At 42.3% G+C, this 20,512-nt stretch overlaps 2 protein-coding genes across 2 annotated transcripts in view; one reads left to right on the top strand and one right to left on the bottom strand.

Annotated features, from left to right (window-relative positions):
• The first annotated feature begins 7,235 nt into the window (after positions 1-7,235).
• LOC117733161 (keratin, type II cytoskeletal cochleal-like) lies at positions 7,236-12,100 on the top strand. The gene is made up of 9 exons (XM_034536572.1): positions 7,236-7,838; positions 9,363-9,571; positions 9,683-9,743; positions 9,851-9,946; positions 10,124-10,288; positions 10,381-10,506; positions 10,634-10,854; positions 10,985-11,031; positions 11,189-12,100. Exons 1-9 carry the CDS (start codon positions 7,359-7,361, stop codon positions 11,392-11,394), a joined length of 1,611 nt encoding a protein of 536 aa, XP_034392463.1. The 5' UTR covers positions 7,236-7,358; the 3' UTR covers positions 11,395-12,100.
• Positions 12,101-12,969: 869 nt separating this feature from the next.
• Positions 12,970-20,512, bottom strand: part of zgc:171775 (STKc_p38 domain-containing protein) — a 32,563-nt gene continuing 25,020 nt past the window's right edge. Inside the window, exon 13 of the transcript XR_004609694.1 lies at positions 12,970-13,386. The gene's annotated coding sequence lies outside the window, so the exon portion shown is untranslated. The remainder of the gene's footprint in view (positions 13,387-20,512) is intronic.

The raw sequence follows: 20,512 nt of genomic DNA, 5'->3' as shown, positions 1-20,512 counted from the left end.
ATCCCAATGACTGGAGCATTGTCAGAATGCTTCTTGTGTCCCATTTGGGGCCCGAAGAAGACGAAAAAGAGGCAGCAAGGTCATGGGTTGCAGATGCTGCTACTCCCATTTGATGGGTTGCTGCAGCTCTGCACTCTGCACGTTGCTTTTTGAAATGAAACAACCATGAATAAAAAAAGAGTGTTGAGCCTAATTTTGAGGGTAGTTGCACCGACCTCAGATGTTCAGGAGCTTTTTTATACCTAGTCCAGCTAGCAATGCAAATGCATTTGATACATTTAGATAAGTTTATTATATTTATAGTTGGGTCAGAATCATGTTCTGTGTAGACTTAAAACACATATGCTTTGGCAGATACTTGGTCTCTTCCCTGGTGATGCTCTGTATTAGACCTATACTGTATGCATTTTCCCCTTTTGCTTGTTCCTGGGATTCTTTCCTTCAGTTCGGAACTTCAGTGAGTGAAACGAATGTTCAATTAGGATTGAATGAGTCGACAAACATGGACAATGTCCATTCAAAAACTCAGTCATTCAAATTGAATAAAAAACGTTGTGAGTCTTACACATGAGGCAATGTTGCATTCATGGTTAACCTTCCTAATTCTTCTGAAGGTGTGGCACCTCATAATCTTCCCTGTAGTGGTGAGAATTCACCCTCTGGCTAAATGGAGTCGGTCCACCAACACTCCCTTGTAGTGTCTTTTGTAGAGCAAGGTTATTTAGTAGGCTGTGTGTGTGTGTGTGTGTGTGTGTGTGTGTGTGTGTGCGTGTGCGTGTGTGTGTGTAAGAGGGAGTAGAAGAAATGAGTAGCCAGCACCACGCCTTAATCATAGAATGGAACTGTAGCACGGACTGCCAAGAGCTCCACTTCAAAGCGTGGACAAAGAATCAATTTACTCTTGGTCTTTACAGACCAAATTGGCTACGGGGAGCTGAAGCACATTTATCTTTGGAATGTGCATTTGTGTTGCTAGAGTCTGCTGGTTCGGAGAATGACCAAATGCAAAGTTGCTGTACAATGTCATTCAAAATAACACTTTTATTTTCCCCCTTTTTGCGGACTAAAAGATGTGTATGCAGTCTTACAACTTGTCGTACTCATAGGCAGCTGCTGTAAACCATGTTTATTGCATTGCCTAGAGGAGACTTATTAAATAAATGATCTTCATAACATATTATGGAGAACAGAAAATGACTTAAGTATAAATAAATAAATGCATGAATAAATACAGGAACAAATAAATAAATGCTTAAATAAATGTATAAATACAGGAATAAATAAATATAAGTTGATACCTAAACAGGACATCATTAAATAAATCTAAATCTAAATAAATGCTTAAATAAATGTATAAATAAATACAGGAATAAATACATATAAGTTGATACCTAAACTGGACATCATTAAATAAATCTATTTCTACATTTCTGTATTTCTTCATTTATTTATGTCTGTATTTATGTGTCCTTATATGCAAATGAGCTGGGGCGGTCCGAACCTCTGTCTAAAGCATGATTAGTCACAGGAGTGTGATCGCAACAATCCTGTTTAACAATGAGGTTCGGACCGCCCCAGCTCATTTGCATACAAGTACACATAAATACAGGCATAAATAAATGAAGAAATACATACGGACACATAAATACAGACAGAAATAAATGAAGAAATACAGAAATGTAGAAATAGATTTATTCAATGATGTCCTGTTTAGGTATAACTTATATTTATATATTCCTGTATTTATGTATTTATTCCTGTATTTATTTATTTATACATTTATTTAAGCATTTATTTATTTCTGTATTTATTCATGCATTTATTTAAGCATTTATTTATACTTAAGTCATTTTCTGTCCTCCATAATATCTCACCTACAGAAAAAAAACAACCAAGACCAATCAAGGGACAATGGAACTATAGAAATGAACAATTGAACCAACGCTAAGTCTCCAACGCAGACTGGCTAATCATAGCATAGCATCGGCTAGCTTTGACCAGGGTGCCTCATGCAGTTGTTTCAGATGTTCTTCGTTCTCTAGCTGGTTCAGTGGCGTTGTCGCTATAGTCATGTTTAAACGTTATCGTGGTACTCGTTACCTAAAGTGGTTATACGGAGATATGTTTCTGAAGGCCTCGTTAATATGTAAAAACCCTGTGGCGCTAACATTATCAGAATATGTTAGCACATCATTAACTAGCGTGAGCGCTTCTTTACTACACTAGCTACTGAAGGTAGACTGAGTATAGACACATGCTGCATTTGCTTTTGACTGAATATAACTGTAAATTAAGACCTACCCAGTTTTACAGGAACAGTGAACACTGTGATCTATAAACTTTAGCTTCTATCTTTACCTTTTTAACGTATTATTGCTGCTGAATCAGTTTGAATTAGCTTTTTTGTTCTGACCTCTACGCAGTGCAGTTAGTGACATTGGGGGCTCCATTGGTAGCTCTGACAGCTTGACAGAGTAACAGCAGGGGTGGGGGGGGGGGGGGCATTAAGGTCAATTAGGAGGACGAAGGAAATGCTATCTTGAGTGTTTTGCTTAGCTTTTTTTGCAGAATTGCACTCCGAGTACTACTTGTCCCATCTTCACCACCTTGGGAGCATTTAAAAAACGCAGATATATCGGTTCGCTTTCCACGCAACATATTCAACGCTCTCTGTCGACTGGTGGGAGTGTGCTCACCTGTGTGTGCGCACGTGTCTGTGCGCATCGGGGCGGAACTCCGCCGTGCGCGATACCGATAGCCGAGGAGAAGTGTTAACGCGACCATAGACAGAAATGACCTGCCGATGTGTAAATATTATCAATAACATAGGGACGTTTAGTTTAATAAAAGAACAAGGTTTAGACCTGTTCTTTAGGAAGGGGAACCTTATATTACTTCTGTTGTAATCTGGTGCTATAGAGAAAATTACAGGGGGGCGGAGGGTGATTTCAAGGGGGCGGGCCACACTGATAAGTATACTTAAAGAGTGCTATTTTGTAACAACTTATTTTGTACTTAATATATTTTAGTTAAAGTATACTTATTACAATATAAGTATATGACTGTGTATGTGCTAATGTACATGCCGATTGTTTACTTAAATTATACTTTTTTATTATGAGTATTTTACAAATATGTAAACATCACAATATTAATATACTTTGATTGTGGTAATAGCAGCTGCACGGTGGTGTAGTGGCTAGCACTGTTGCCTCACAGCAAGAGAGCCGCGGGTTCAATTCCCGGTCGGAGCGGTCCTTCTGTGTGGAGTTTGCATGTTCTCCCCGTGGCAGCGTGGGTTCTCTCCGGGCTCTCCGGCTTCCTCCCACAGTCCAAAGACATGCTGCAGGTTAATTGATCTCTAAATGTCCCATAGGTGTGAATGTGAGAGTGAATGGTTGTATGTCCCTACATGTGCCCTCGATGGACTGGCGGCCTGTCCAGGGTGTCCCCTGCCTTCGCCCTATGTCAGCTGGGATAGGCTCCAGTGCCCCTGCGACCCTAATGAGGATAAGCGGTATTGAAAATGGATGGATGTGGTAATAGCATACCAAAGGTTATACTTTTGGTATATTATTACTAAATTATATATAATAATATATATATATATATATATATATATATATATATAATATATATATATAATAATAATAATATGTTGCCTTCTGTTAAGTTAAAAAAAACTTGAGCGCCTCGGGCAGAGAGAAAGTCCAGAATCCAATGATGTATAATAAAAAGTATTTAATGCTAAAGATGATCAACAACATACATGGTCCTCGATCGAAGGGTGTCCACGTGTCCGAGAGGCCATAGGCTAAAAGCAGCTTCTCTGCTAATAGTTAGCTGTCTGTCTCGTCCACGCAGAAGGACAATATCACCCCGCACAAAGGTTTCGGTGGGTTAATTACTCTTTCAGCCACTGGGCTTATGGCCTCTCCATTGGTTGGTTTTTTTCCGGTAACATGCAAATACCTTCAATAATTCTCCATTATGCCTATACAATCTGTACACATCCCTGGAGTTAGTAATGTGCATTGATGTTGCATACAGTTTGTCTTTAGAGCATTTGAAAACGTCTTTCTAATTATTGTAGCTTATGTTTAATTTGATGTGAAACATCATTATATTATTTTGTGATTATCTTCCTGGTTATAACACAACCACAGCCACTGTGGGCCACTACAGGGTAAAATATCCTTCCAACTTCTCTGATTAAAGAGTATCACTATTACACAATGTGATTAGCTCTTAAGCCAGCATGAAAATGATAACCTACTTAGCGTAAGGTAAAGTGGCCTCAAATGTGACAACATGTTATGTGTGGGAGATTAATTGGAGATTAAACTGAAATATTTGTTAGCAAAGCTATTTCACCAGTCAGTTTATAGGTTCTGTTTAATCAGCTATTCAGTCAGCTGATCTGTCAGCTGTGAACTCAACATGGTCATGCCCACACGATTACATCATCAATGAACCCCAACAAAGCCGTAACCAGTAGATAACAATATACAGTGGTACAAACTGCAGTTGATTTGGGCATCAAAAAACAAAACAGTCAACAGCATATCTACAAGATCAAATGCAATCTTTGTCACTTCAGCAGGCCTCATTGCTTAGCAACATATTATGCAGGTGTGCTGTCTCCTTAGGACTTCACCTTCTTTTCATGTGTCTCAACATAGGTGTAGGTTTGTTGTTGTTGGCTCTTATTCATGCAACTCGCATTCTTCTGTTAGTAGTTGGTAGTTGCTTGAAGATATTCAACTGAGTACTGTACAATGAGCTTGGTCTTAAATGAACAAGCCCTGGTGCACTTGTACTTGAATCTGAATCTAAATCAAACCGATACAACAATACAAGGACAACTTTTCCAACGGATTATTGGGGTAAAACAAAGTCAGAAAAAAGAAAATTAAAAGTAAATTGGGTCATTACTTTTGTTTAAGACATAACATTGTGTTCTGGAATGTATCTCTATGGGCTTGACTCGCCTAACTTGACCACTGAGGTGTGCCAGATACAGTGTCAGTATCAAATTACAACCCTCTTTGCTACATGTCTCAATTGGCACGAAGAACAAGTCTTCCCTTGCCAAGTTTCAGTGGAGTAAACTCCCATCTCAAGGCTGGTTCTCACAGAGAAAATGAGCTTGTAAACATTCCACGACATGCGCTGACTAGAAAGCCTGACATTTCACCTGTCATATCATATGAGACCAAATACAATCCTGTAGCAGATTTGTTGGCGCTACTGCCTGTAAGGAAAGGTTAATAATCTTACATTTCATTGTGGTGCATTGGTGATGTTTATTGTGATGGCAGATGAGTTTTTCTGCAAAGGTTAGGAAAGGTTGTAGGTGAGGCCCGCATTTTAACACATCAATTATTGTTTTTGCTGCAGGGATATGTTCATTATAGGGTTACTGATTATGCAGACCAAATATGCACGTGACTTTTTTTGTAGCTTTAAATCATATATTGTCTACAATTCTACATCAAATACTATGTGCTTCAAGTTGTGGAAAAGTTCATCTTTGGAGTAAAGCCTTTTTTTTACAGCAAGTACATTTTTTACGTTTGTCTTTTGTAAATCCTTCATCTAATAAAAATAGTTTTGCACAAAGAGTTTTATCATTCTTTTCGTTTGTTGTGATGCTGTGAGTACGGATCGTCCCAAACTAAAGTGGTGGGAGGCAATGGCCCCTTCCCCACTTTGTTTGGCGGTCAGTACCGACTATCTATCTGGCATTGAAGTGAATTGACCAATGCAAATGTCGATGGATTTATAATATTAGATTACCATTATCTGCCAGTACCATGTATCCATATCCATGTGTCTTTGGCAGCCCCTATCACAGCCTTCCAAAGTCAACAAGAAAAATAATGCACTTCATAGATGTAAAATAGATGGACGTGTCAGTTCACAGTTTGGATAGATTAATGTATATGAAATAAACTGGGTTCACCAGGTTGGTCTCACTGATTATTGAGGCCCACCAGGACTTGAATGCAATGCCACAATCTTTCCCCAACCACAATCCAGGGGGTTGAGTTGCCCAGCCTTAACCATACTTTAACTGTGCCTTAGATGAGAGAACTGCAGATTCACCAGCAAACAATGGTAACAGATATGAACATATTTTCCGAAATGCCTTTTCCCTCAAAACTTGTTGAATGCAAAGATGGGTGAAGATGCAGTTTGCTGCATGTGAATGTAATTCTTACACAAGAGAATATTGGAATGGAGTGTGAAGTACTGGCATTTGCTTTTGGGGTGTGACTCTGTGCCCTCCAGCTCATTTATATGCTGCTGCAGTACAGTACAGAGGCCGGTAAACCAACACCTACATCAGAGTTGTTAAGATGGGTTTCAACAGGTAGCAACCATTATAATTCTGTCAGAGCTATGAATCTCGTCTACTTTTAACTCCTGATGTTCGGTCGGCTGCAAACTGAACAGTAATGCAACCAAGATCCAAGTTGAAAAATAACCTTTAGTTGAAATGTTTAAAAAAGGCACAATTAATGTGTAACCAATCCATGTTCTTTGTTTTAAAGTAGTGAACTTTGGTGACATAAAAAACTGTTAAAAGATATGTCATAAAGCAGAGTGTACAGTGCCCTCCAGCAACTACAAACTGCAAGCATCTTCACCTAGACATCTTAGGATGTCTAGGTGAAGATGCTTGCAGTTTGTCACTTTATTGAACAATGTGAAGGAATGTATGGACTAATGCATGGATATAATGTATTTGCATGCATTCATTCAAACATATCTTTTGACAACAGCTGGTCACTTGTTTCCGCAAGTCCAGTGAGATTTTACCAATTGAAACTTTATTGATAACATCTTCATATTTATTGATCTTGCAAGATGGTGGAGAAACAGAAACTGGTAGATCAGTAAGTGTACAGGTCCCCAACCCAACGGCCCATCCCTCCACCCAAACCTTGCAGGACACCTCAAGCAAAATAAATATCTTTGCAAACATATCTTCGTCCCAAATCTCAGCCCTGGCTCTGCTGCCATTCCTTCCTCTGTGAGCATCTGGGTGTGTCAAGCCTTGTTCGCAAGGTTGGCGCTGTTACCTGTCTGACAGGCTGAGCTGCTCCAATCCACCTGCGAGTGCCGCTTCCAGGACAAAGGTAATTGGGGGAGGGTTAAGGGAAGGATGCAGAGGAGGTGGAGCTCACCGGGACCTCCTCCACAGTTGAAGGCAGATATAAATCCCTCACGGACAGAGAGAAGATACTTAGAGGAACTTGACTCTCCTCTTCGTGTGCTCCTCTGCCGAACATCTTTTTCTGCCACCCTTTTTCTCTGTGAATCTTTACCTTTCAGAGGAAATAAAACCAGCCATGGCTTTTCATAAATCCACGTCGAGTTACAGTAGCGGTGGAACCTCCGGGATGAGCTTGAGCGGCGGCGGCGGCGGCTTCAGCAGCAGTGGTGGTGGTGGTGGTGGTGGTATTAACCGATCATATTCCTCAAGATCGATGGTGGTCAGCAACAAATCAAATCCATCCAGGGCGTCCGGCGGCATGTCATTTGGTAGGCAAAGCATGAGTGGTGGTGGTGGTGGTGGTGGTGGCAGCTTCAGTTATCGTAGTGGAGGTGGTGGTGGTGGTAATTTTGGAATGGGAGGTGCATACGGTGGTAGTTTCGGTGCCGGCTTCAGTGGTGGAAGCATGGGAGCTACTATCACATCTGTCCAGTCCAACCAGTCCCTGCTGGCCCCCCTGAACCTCGCAATCGACCCCAACATCCAGACCGTCCGGACACAAGAGAAAGAGCAGATCAAGACTCTGAACAACCGCTTCGCCAGCTTCATTGACAAGGTGAGCAGCCCTTTGTACAACACCATTCCAAAAGATGTGACATGTCATTTATTGGTTTGAAAAACGGATGTTGATCATCTGATGCACAGAACAGGGCCCACAGTAGTTAATGGTTTTGTCTTGTATATCTGCAACATAGTCTCCAAGGGGGCCAGCTGGGCTCATTAAATATTAAATATTTCACAGCAACTGATCCAAACCTGAATAATGTGCACATCATTTCATAAAAAAATGATGCACAGCCACCTCTCATCTTCCCAAGGCAATACTGTGCATCAGTTAGCCTCTGCACTGACGTGTTCCTATTTTACCTTCTCTTTGAGCATAGTCAGCGTCCTTGCCAGCTGTCTCTGTGTGAGTACACAGAAACACCAGAGTGGTCATATCCAGTGACGGGTGGCTCTCAGCATGAGAGAGAGAAGGTATCATGTTGTTGCCTATTACCATGGCAGCGAGGACTCACAAGGTTTCAACAGTGCTGCAAAAGTTGGCCCTATCTTTCCAATGCATTGCACAATATAAAAGTCTCTGCATTAACTGTTATCATTATTTCAAATGCAGAAAGGACGTAGAAGTTAACCACACCCAGTGAGAGAGAAAATTCCCAGTTAGCTTTTTCCGCAGTGTGTTAATGCCACACCTCATCTGTGTTCTCACGCTGACCTGATTCCATCCCGCTCATTCAAAGTGGAATTCTGATCTATTTGATGCTTCAAAATAGATCCTAGTATAATCAAACATTTAACTGAACTGAACAGTTTTCATTTTCTATGATATTGAGTCATCACACAAATTTGTGTGATGTTGATGCAACGGTTAATGGCTTCAGACACATGCATAAATTACTGAGGGCAGAGGCAGGCAAGTTCACTCAGTGAAAGTATGCATCCTGGAGGCGAGGGAGTGGTGCATGTAGGGGGGTGTAAGGGGCGTGGCTAGGCTCAGGTGTGGCACGGTAAACCTCACCTGGTCTTTGGAAAGAAAAGAAAAAAAGTTTCCAGGCACATGTTCACACCCAAATTGGAGGGATGGGCTCTATCCTCTCCGGGGTTTTTAAAACACAGATAACTTTTTCTGTCTCCTGTGAAACATGTTTCTCAGGATTACGTCAGATGTTCCCAAATAATGAACTTATTAGAACAAGTGCAAGTCCAACTAGAGCGACTGCACGGAGAATGACTTCTGGAGCATCCCTGCCCCGTGGCATCGGTGCAAACAAGAGCCTTTTGTGTGGGAAAGTCACACACAGGTGTGGCTCAATGGATCACCTAAGGAAAGTAAAACAAACACAACAAGCACCTTTTATCAACTTGTTGTTGAGCGTGCCTCATCATGAAGAAAAGCAACTTCTTTGCTTTTTTATTTGCAGTTTGCGAAAGTGATGGAACAACATCAGGCATTGGCCAAGCACACACATTTATAGATGCGGATCATGTATCCTGATTAATGTGCTCATTCCGTCAAAGCGGTACTTTCCGCCAAGCGAGAGCGGATCTAAACATGAAACGATTTCCCCCATTTTAGGTCCGCTTCCTGGAGCAGCAGAACAAGATGCTGGAGACCAAGTGGAGCCTGCTGCAGGAGCAGACCACCACGCGCTCCAACATCGACGCCATGTTCGAGGCCTACATCGCCAACCTGCGCAGGCAGTTGGATGGGCTCGGCAACGAGAAGGGCAAGCTGGAGGGAGAGCTGAGGAACATGCAGAACATGGTGGAGGACTTCAAGAACAAGTGAGTCAACACCTGCACAGCATCTTGGGACTCAACATCTGACCTGCAGCAGTTCATGCCATGCATGTCTTTTTTCCCATCAGCTAACTTTTCCAATGTTTTCTGTGGCAGATATGAAGATGAAATCAACAAGCGTGCCAACGTGGAGAATGAATTTGTTCTGCTTAAGAAGGTGAGAATTGAGCTCCGCCATGTCGGTTACTGCAATGGAATGAGTTATTGCCTCTTCCATTGACCCCGTCACCTATGCCAACCGCTTCCTTTGCCCTCTGCTTGCAGGATGTAGATGGCGCATACATGAACAAGGTTGAGCTGGAGGCCAAGGTGGACTCCCTTCAGGATGAGATTAACTTCCTCAGAGCCGTCTATGAGGCGGTAAGAAAAATGAACCACACACAGTCCTAATATGTCTGTTTCTTTGCTCTCATTTTAGGGAAAAACATCCTAATGAACTTTTAGAGGCTGAGATACAGAAGAGAAATACATATATTACTTACATTTACCCTCTAACCTTCTAATTCCATTTAAAAATAACATATATCTTTTGTGTAGGAGCTTCGTGAGCTCCAGGGACAGATCAAGGACACCTCAGTCATTGTGGAGATGGACAACACCCGTGAACTGGACATGGACTCTATTGTGGCTGAAGTCAAGGCCCAGTATGAAGCCATCGCTGCTTCCAACCGTAAAGATACTGAACAGTGGTATCAGCAGAAGGTAGGAAGAGACAGAAAGTGTCAAACTCATGCTGCTGGACAAGTCTGTGGACTCTCTATTAACAACATATATATGCATTTTGTTTTCTTTAGTACCAAGAGATGGAGACGAATGCAGGCCAGTTCGGAGATGACCTCCGCACCTCCAAGAGTGAGATAGCTGAGCTCAACCGCATGATTAGCCGGCTCCAAAATGAGATTGAGTCAGTCAAGGGACAGGTTAGTTCACAGTTACATGCATTTATATGTTATAAAACAGAAAAAGAAACTGGTGGCGAACATGTAGAAGGCTTTTTGGATGACAAATATCACTTCTGAATCTCCTGCTAACTTTTAAACCTCACAGCGCGGCAACCTGGAGGCTCAGATTGCTGAGGCCGAGGAGCGCGGTGAGCTGGCCGTGAAGGATGCCAAGGCCCGCATCAGGGACCTGGAACAAGCCCTGCAGAGAGCCAAGCAGGACATGACCCGCCAGGTCCGCGAGTACCAGGACCTGATGAACATCAAGCTGGCTCTGGAGATTGAGATCGCCACCTACAGGAAACTGCTGGAAGGAGAGGAGGACAGGTAAAAATCTCAGCTGCTTTGGACTCATAAGACGCCTGGTCTTCTTAAACACTAATAGACTGCATTGCATCATGTCGGACAGGCAGCAACATCGGCAACTAAACTTGATCCGTTTTGTATCTCTTTGCAGAATCACCAGTGGCGGTGGAACTGCAACCATCCACATACAGTCCTCCGGTATGTCCAACAGATATCTTTACAATTCACTTTTCTAATTTCTAAGCCAGTGCATGAAAATGTAAAAAACATTGGTTTGGTTGATTATGTTTTAACGGAAACTCGGAAACTCAAATTACTGCCATCTCATCTAAAAATGTTTTATTCTCATCACCAGGTGGTGGCGGTGGAGGCGGCGGTGGATTTGGTGGCGGCTATGGCGCCGGTGGCGGTGGCGGCTATGGCAGCGGCGGCGGCGGCGGCATGGGAATTGGTGGCAGCAGCTACGGAAGCAGTTACGGCATGAGCGGCGGCGGTGGCGGCGGCGGCTCCGGCATAATAAAAATGAGCACTGTCAGCTCCTCACAATCCCGCCGTTATTAAAAACAGCAGCTGTCTTTCTTTCCATTCTACGTCTTCTACCCTCATTTTCTCCTCCTCCTCTTCTTCTGAACCCCCTCTCTCTGACAACCACTCATAAAATCCTCAAAATATCCCCATCACCTCACTCCCTGGAGACACGGCAGCCTCAGAAACATCCACATTTGTCCGGTATCAGCGGGCAGATCCATGTAACGTTTGTTTTCTGGGTTGCTACTTTCTCTGGCACCACATACCTGAGGAGAGTCAAGTCGAGGCAAAATAATTAGTGGACCAGAAGAGTAGCAGAAATGTGAGTCAGCCGTCTCTTCCTTATATCAGTCAGCCTGGCTGTCTTTTGGTGTCTGGATCCGCTGTCATGCAGTGCACATCCTCAAAACCCAACAATTCTTGCTCACACAATGCCCACAGCAGTTCTTAGATTGGTCCAGAAGGAGGTCTGGATGTTGATGTTCTTTCATTCATGAAGCACACAATGTCTCTTCTGTTGTCTCACATCTGGGTCATTTTGTTGTGCATTGGGACATCACAAAAGCAGCCACATACAACACTCTTATATTTGTTTGTTTGGGATCCTCTTTTCTGTCTCCTGTTCTGAGAGAAAATACTTTCACTTCCATTCTGAATGAAAAATAAACTTGGATTAGGCTGACTGGGAAACCAGATTTATTGTAACATTTGTTTGGAATAAATCTGATGTCATAATAATTCCGACAGTGTGGTTCCTCTTTTTGTTTTTTGTATACTCAATACGAATGATTTGGGTTTATGACAATGTTTGGCTAAGATCTGCCATGGAATTCTGCTTTTTTATGTTTAGTTTGTTATAGAGTTTGGAAAACCCTAATGTCCCCAATGAGGCAATTTGTGGTATCACATAAATGTAGTGTAGACACCAGTAGAACACATATCAACTACAACAACAAAGGTCCATAATCATGACCTATCAATAAACAATAGACCGTAGCAAAATGTGGTTGGTTTGGGAGTGACAGAGAGAGCGTGAGAGAGAGAGAGACATTTCAAATGCTGCTAGCATGGCTGAACATATGGAGATAATTGCAGCAGCAAAGTAAACCTCATGCAGAAACCGCGTTCAATAACTAGTGAACTGGAGATGACTGGGTCCTTCTGGGGTGTAAGACCCCCAGCCACTTCAAGGGCATCTCACGGTTGGTGCAAATTTAGCTGAAAAGCCACCAACGTGAATATCTGAGGAAGAATTTATGTTTGCAAAATTCAGGAGCAACATTTGGCTCTTTTATGAATGACCTTTGCATCTTTCAGACAGCGACTTGCATCCTTCTGCTCCTGTACATCTTAATCGTGCCACTGTTTCAAATACTGATGGACACGCTCTTGTTTTAACAGTTCCTATTAATGATTACATTGGACAATAAGTGGTACAATAAACCATTAGTGCTGCACGTATACTGTATATTTTAAGGAATAGTCTTATTTAATTCTTATTATTCTATTCTTGCATTTATATTTAAAACATATTTAATCCCACTTCTCAGGATTTTCGGTTCACGTCTTTGCACTGTCCTTCTCATTCCTTTTTTATTATTTACTGATATTATCCATGCATATTTATCTATGTATTGTAGAATTATGATTTACATTTTGCATCTTCCTTTGTTTGCATTTCATGTGGTTCTTTTGTTTCTATTTCTTTCATATTTATGTTCTGCTTTTTCCGATTTTTTTAACGTTGCCATCAATGAAGGATTGTAGCTGTTCCTGTGGAGAACTCGTCAGCATGTCCCCGTCCTCCACACAGAATCTCTGCTGAGATATAATGCTGCCCTCTGGTGATGACTCCGTGACACGCTGGGCCTGTCATGGTTTTAACCTCCGTCCATCAACTATTCATTCGTAACATCATAGTTAACAGCAACAGGTTATTTTTTACCACCTTTAATTTTGGAAATAATTCCAGCACTAAAGATCATGATCGAAAAACAAAATTCCACATGCAATTGCACTCTATACCTTTTTTCATCAGAGAGACGCACAATAACTCTCCTTGTAAAGATAAGATAATCCTTTATTAGTCCCTCAGTGGGGAAATTACAGGATTACAGCAGCATTGCACACAGTAATAAGTAAAACAAGTAACAATAACAGAAATAAGATGAAAGAGTAAAAAACAAGAAGAATATTATATATATATTAAAGTAAGATAAGATATTACTTTATTCATCCCCAGGGGGAAATGTTGTGAAGCAGCAGCAAACATGTTTACATATACACACAATACAATAAAATAGCAGGGCATATTACATTTAGAAAAACATTTTTTAAATAATAAAAGGAAATGAAAATGTAAAAATGTATTATAAATTAAAGTGTATACAGTATATCTAAAGTATAAAGTTACAGTGGTGCAAGGTTTATTGATGTTCAATTTGAGGAGGATCTGGCCAGAGGATGATTTCTTCAGTGTCCTCCTCTCCACCACCTGTTCCTTATAGTCCTGTTTGCAGCCAATGATGGAGCCGGCCTTCCTCACCAGTTTAGTGAGTCGGTTGGTGTCTCCAGCTCCAATGCTGCTCCCCCAGCAAACTACGGAGAATACCAGAGCACTGGCCACAACAGACTGGTAGAACATCTCCAACATCTCAGAGCACTGGCCACAACAGACTGATAGAACATCTCCAACATCTTGCTGCACACATCGAAGGATCAAAGTTTCCTCAAGAAAAAGAGTCGACTCATCCCCTTCTTGTACACAGCGTTGATGTTGGCCTTCCAGTTCAGTCTGTTGTTGATGGAGACACCCAGGAACTTGTACTCCGCCACCATGTCCACATCCTCTCCCAGAACTCTCAGCGGTTGTGGAGCTGTCGTCTTCCTCCTGAAAGCCACCACCATCTCTCTGGTTTTGGCCACGTTCAGAAGCAGGGGATTTCTGCCGGCCCGCTCCACAAAGTCATCCACAACTACCCTGTACTTCTCCTCCCGTCCATCCCTAATACACCTGAACATCTGGTGTACAGGGTGAACAGGAAGGGAGACTGAACAGTTCCCTGTGGGGCACCAACATCACTGACCACCGTCCCAGACAGCACACGGCCCAGTCGGACATACTGTGGTCTGCCTGTGAGGTCAGTGATCCAGGAGACGGTGGACACCTTGACCCCCACTACCCACAGCTTCTCACTGAGCAGCAGTGGATGGATGGTGAATGCACTGGAGAAGTCAAAGGAAGTGATTCTCACAGAGCCACCGGTTCCATCCAGGTGCAACTGAGCTCGTTGCAGCAGGTAGATGATAGCGTCGTCCACTCGCACACAAGGCTGGTAAGCAAACTGCAGAGGATCCAGTGATGATTTCACCTGCGGTCGAAGGTGAGCCAAGACCAGCCTCTCCAGCACCTTCATCACATGGGATGTGAGGGCAACTGGTCGGAAGTCCTTGAGGTCAGATGAAGTTGACTTCTTTGGAACAGGCACCAGGCACGACGTCTTCCACAGCACCGGGACTTCCTCCTGTCTCGGGCTCAGGTTGTAGAGGTGCTGCAGGACATCTGACAGCTGGCTAGCGCAAGTCTTCAGGACCCTGGGGCTGATGCCATCAGGTCCTGCAGCTTTGCCTTGGTGGAGTCTCTCCAGCTGTCTTCTCACCTGATCAATCATCACAGAGAAGGGGGGAGGGTGGAAGAAGCCTTTGTGCAGCTCACCAGGGGGGCCAGAGAGGGAGGTGTGGGGGAGACAGATGAATAACAGTTTAGCTCGTTGGCCCTCCCTCCAACCTTGAAGCCAGTTATTTGCTTCATTCCGGTCCACACCTCTCTCACATTGTTCTGCTGGAGTTCGGCCTCCAGCTTCCTCCTGTAGGAGTCCTTGCACTCCCTGAGCTTCACCTTCAGGTCGCGCTGGACTCGCTGGAAGTGGAGTAAGCATCTAACACGTCACAGAAATGAAAACATGAGAAGCAGGAGAAGCAAATGGACCTTGAGCTAAGATCTCGATGCATTTGGCACATTTTGAAATGAGAAGACAGCTTTTTTATAATTCGGTGGTAGAGCATTTTTGATCAACTTCAACATGCAGGCCAACTGCTTCTGCTTCATAGAATAGAAACAACCTCCACGACAGCCAAACCTCTCCGTCTACTGTCCTGTACAGGCCACCGTACCAAGTAAAGCAACCCTATGTAATGCATTTTGATCGCGTGAGCAGTGGTTTACATTTCCTAGAATAGCGCTAAAGGGTAGATTTATTTAAAGAGTCCCCTGAGCTTTCACTTTTAAAATTCAAGAAAGCGTACTCTTCCACTCCCCAACGGCGAGCTTCAGGCTCTCGAAGGAGTCGTTGTAAGGCCCCGAGTCCGGCTCGCGCTCCGGGTCATGATATTCATCCAGGAAAGGGTGGGACAGTCCCTGCTTCACTGTCAGACTGGTCTCTGGGTCCAGCAGCAACATCCCCTCTGTAATGACCCTGTTGCCTATTAAAAAAAGGTCACTATGGTTGCTTAAAGACTTAGTTTAAAAGCGTGCAATAAACAGATGCAATGTCCAGTTTTAACGTGAAGTTGTACATTTTCCAACACAAATCAGAAGATACGTTCCCTGTCAAAACCCATTGGTCTGTTCCAAATAATTAAAGAAATCAAAACGTTCGTTGTCGCACATTGTCACCTGTTCTCACATGGTCAAAAACTGTGTGCTCCTGCCAGTCTAGCAACACCTGGCCCTAGTGCTCCTCTCGATTATATTGGCCTCTGTCCTAATTGACAGCGACCCCACGCTCTTACACACTGCCCCCTAATTGTTATGGACAGCAGACAAAACTATTATTTACAATTTATACATAAGGATCCATTATACTAGAAACAATGAGAGTACCGTTTGAAACAGTCGACCTTAGAATAATTCCCTACAACCCATATTATTTCTTTATCTCAGAACCTTGTTTGTGGGTTTTTACTATTATTCTTCGCAACGAAGACAAATCTTTGTCACTGGTCCCTCAATTATGATGGTCTTGGTTAGAAGACGAACAGAGCCCTAGTATCCAGGATCCACGAGGTGCAGTTGAATCAACCCAGTGTCCTTTACCTTTGTTTTCACCTGAACAACACAAGGGACGCCTGTGGAATTGTTATCTTTTACCCGTTGAACGATTGACACAGACTGCTGTTCCAAAGAATTAAGTGAAGTAGTCAGCGGCCCTTTTTCCTCGTTGGAGCAGTCTGTTTAATGTATTTGATTACGTTTGAGGTTTCGTTGTGAACACTTTGCTGACGTGCTGTTTAGCAACAGAAAAGTTGTTTGGCATGTGTACCTGGGGTGTCCTGAAAGGCAACCTAATATTATACTGGCGATCTTTATGCTGTATTGAACCTTTTGCTATTTCCATTAATTTTCCTTCTTCTACTGACTCCTGACTCCTCTTTGTCATTAGAGAAAGTCTCACTACAATCTTGGTTGTACCATCTAATCAACGGTTCTTCCAACTTTTTAACGACAACCCGATTAACAGTAGCAGCAGGGCAGCCAGGCTCACATTGCTTTGCACCGTTTCCATGAAGAGGTCCATTAACCACCCAGCCCAGTAGAGTTCTTACTGCATACTCCTCCTCCACCCCCAGCCTGGACTCCTAATAATGTGTGTTTTAATTTTTTTGACAATCTTTTTTAATAGTTTAGTTAGTGTGTATGTGTATATTATGTTTGTGTGATGTTTGCAGCTACTTGGATCCTGAATTTCCCTTAGGGGATCAATAAAGTACTTATCTATCTATCTATCTATTGACAGGTAAGATTGAAAGGATGCCGTTACTGCAGTAGAGACAGTCGTGCCACTCACTGACAGTTCCTTTGGCTGATCTTTCCTTATTTCCAATGTGCAGAATGGATGATTTTGATTGCATACTGTCGGACTATAACAATAAAGCCCTGCAGCGCATAGTAAATGCAGCTGGACGCATCGTCGGTGCCACACTCTTCCCCCCCTCCCCTCCCTGCAGGAGATATATAACACCCACCTCACCCGCAAAGTGACCATGATTGTGAACGACTCCTGCCACCCCGCACACGGTCTCTTCAGCCTCCAGCCTTCTGGGAGGAGATACCGGAGACTCGGGGCCTCAGCTTCATCAGGTTCATCAGGTTACGCATGCGTAACCTGTTAACACCGTAACGTAAACATTTACACGTACTTTTGTAATATGTGGTGAAGTTCTCCACACTGCCTCCCGCGCCCCACCTGTAATACCTCGGCGCCCCACCGTTTGACAACCACTGCCCTAATCAATGAAAAGTGTGGATATGACTGCGCTGCGTTCAGGGAGCACCAACTGACCATCAATTCTTATCACTTGGTCGAAAGCTCAGTGTATAGTATCGTCCCGAGACTGCTCGAGTGGAAAATCTTCCAAGGAGTGGAACCCTCCCCGTCTGCAGTGTCGGACAACATGCGTCACCACTGAGCACAGCACACATACCGCATGACCCTGTCTGCCGTGAACGCAGCCCCGCAGCCTGCCCCAATAACTGGTTAAACCCCGGCCAATCTGTTGTCAAGATTACAGGGTGCGTAAAGCGGAAGCTAACCGCAACCTTCCCTTTCTGGTCAGTCGGTTGTCTTATTGTGTGGTCCGGTTGATCTGGGCCCAGTTATTTTACATGTAGTTTCTCCGCCAAAGTTCTTCTCTCAAACGGGTCTTGGAGGAGAGATTTTACCGACTTAGCCCCCAAAATATTATTTTTTGTTTTTTTGCTTTCATGCAGATGCTAAATTAAGTGGCGATTGTACATTTTAATTTTGCACATAGAATAGATGTTAATTTAGGTATGAGGCAAATTAGCGACATTAGGCACATTAGCTATAATTGCACATTTTCCAGTCTCAGGTATGTAGATTATTTATCGAAAGCAGTTTGAAACATTGCATTTTGAACATTGCAACATGTGAATACAGTCTGGCCCTTACAATTTGGGCGTTTGCAGTGTGGACGTCCACTTTCAACCAGTGGCTTTGAAATTGAACAATTGAATAACACATGTTTAAACATGTAGAAAGAAAGAAACAACTAGACAAAATATGAGTATAAGAGTAATAAGATTACTTTTGATTGATTGACACACACACACACACATATATATATATATATATATATATATATATATATATATATATATATATATATATATATATATATATATATATATACATACATTCAAATATCACTGGTTGTGTCAAATGTGAAAGCATGGCGGCCTACAGTGCACTGCTCACCTGTGTGTGTGTGTTATTAGAACTAGAATGGTGATTTCTTTGGATAAGTAGGGACATTTTGGCCTCATTATATACAAAACAAAACTCAGACTCTCACTGTCACACCTGTCAGCTCCAATGAGGCTATCGCTTTGGACGAGCTCCGTAACAAAGATAATGGACATCAAAAGCAAAATGAAATTTAACAACAGCTTATTTATCAACAGGACTGTATACTGTAGAAGTGCTTAGATGTGACTTCAAACGGATTGAACCCTTCATAGAGAGCACCTTGCCCACTACCTTTTGCTGGCTTCTTCTTGTATTAGCAGCTGCTTGCCTTCTCTCGCCAGTTTGCAGGTGCATCATAATCTTCATCACTGCTGCTTTCATCACCTGGTGTATGTCTTCTTCTTCATCGTCACTGTCACTGAGACAGCTGTCATCAATTTCGACTGGTTCGAAGTCCACCAGCTCGCTTCCCATAGAACCTTGTTGTGTCCATTTAGTTCTAAAGGGCAGACATTGCATTTATATCCCAGCATTATATTTGTATTCTGTTTTGTCCATAATTCAATGTTGCACACTTACTCTGCACATACAGTTGTACATGGTCTATATTTCTATTTCTGCATAGTTATATTTATTTGACAGGAATAATCCTTTATTAGTCCCGCACTGGGGACATTTATAGGATTACAGCAGCAAAGGGGTTACATAATAAGATCAAATATAACAATAGACAGTAAATAAAACGGTAAACAGTCTACGGTAACTGAATAATATATACAATAGCTATATCTGTTAGTTATATAATATAAAGAAATATATATAATTTAACTTTTCATCTGTAGTCCTCTGGGTATTATATATTACATACTGAACCAAACGTCAGATTTAGAATCATATAAGGATACTTGTGCATTTGAAGTATATGCGCAGGAATTCGATTTTCTACAATATTGCACCTAAATACAATATTATTCATTTTTAGACATTTGTGCCTAATGTCGCTAAAACGGGACAAACCGAAATCTGCAAATTACGTCATCAATGTTTGTCACATCTAGTCTATTCCGATATATTTAGCAGTAGAAGCAACCCATAAACTGGTATGTATTTTTTATATTTGCATAGCGTACCTATATCTAAAATATAGGTAAGTTATGCAAATATAAAAAATACATGTGTCAAATACATGAAACATTCAGTTGCGAAAATCCATGAGGCCTGCGGAGCTGACTTCCGGTTTCGTAAATTGGGTGTAGTTTCCGGTCCGACCACTAAATGGCGCCAAAATGCATCCAACACGATCCTTGGACTGTGTAAAGTGCATCAACAGGCACGAGTGGGATGCACACGTCACCTCGGCTGCATTAAGACCAGAAGCGGTTGGATGCAAATTCGCGTCAATTCAATTCGATTTATTTTGTAAAGCTCAAAATCACAAATTACAAATTTGCCTCATAGGGCTTATTGGAAGAGTAGTGCTCGTACTCGCAATGTCGTTAAAATGGCGCTGAGCCAGACTAGTTCTGACGAGAACGCGCAACTTTGGCCCAAAGCTGAATCTATTTTAGGATACTGATTGGCTAAATTGTATGCCACTCACTTACAGTGCTTCCAGAAAGTATTCACAACGCTTCACTTTTTCCACATTTTGTTATGTTACAGCCTTATTCCAAAATTGATTAAATTCATTATATTCCTCAACAGTCTACACACAACAACCCATAATGACAAAGTGAAAACTGTTTTTTTGCAAATTTTTGCAAATCTATTAAAAATAAAGAACGAAAACATAACATGTACATAAGTATTCACAGCCTTTGTCATGACACTCAACATTTAGCTGAGGTGCATCCTGTTTCCACTGATCATCCTTGAGATGTTTC

This window comes from Cyclopterus lumpus, chromosome 7, assembly GCF_009769545.1.
Source record: "Cyclopterus lumpus isolate fCycLum1 chromosome 7, fCycLum1.pri, whole genome shotgun sequence".
Lineage (NCBI taxonomy): Eukaryota > Metazoa > Chordata > Actinopteri > Perciformes > Cyclopteridae > Cyclopterus > Cyclopterus lumpus.
The sequence above is the reverse complement of the archived record's forward strand: the minus strand, read 5'-3'. Positions and strand labels throughout refer to the sequence as shown.

Bases quoted from the DNA above. Each gene is read 5' to 3' on its own strand.
- LOC117733161 (XM_034536572.1), top strand. From the start codon at position 7,359: ATGGCTTTTCATAAATCCACGTCGAGTTACAGTAGCGGTGGAACCTCC. The intron at 7,839-9,362 runs GTGAGCAGCCCT...CCCCCATTTTAG, and splicing joins TCGCCAGCTTCATTGACAAG to GTCCGCTTCCTGGAGCAGCA. The intron at 11,032-11,188 runs GTATGTCCAACA...TCTCATCACCAG, and splicing joins CATCCACATACAGTCCTCCG to GTGGTGGCGGTGGAGGCGGC.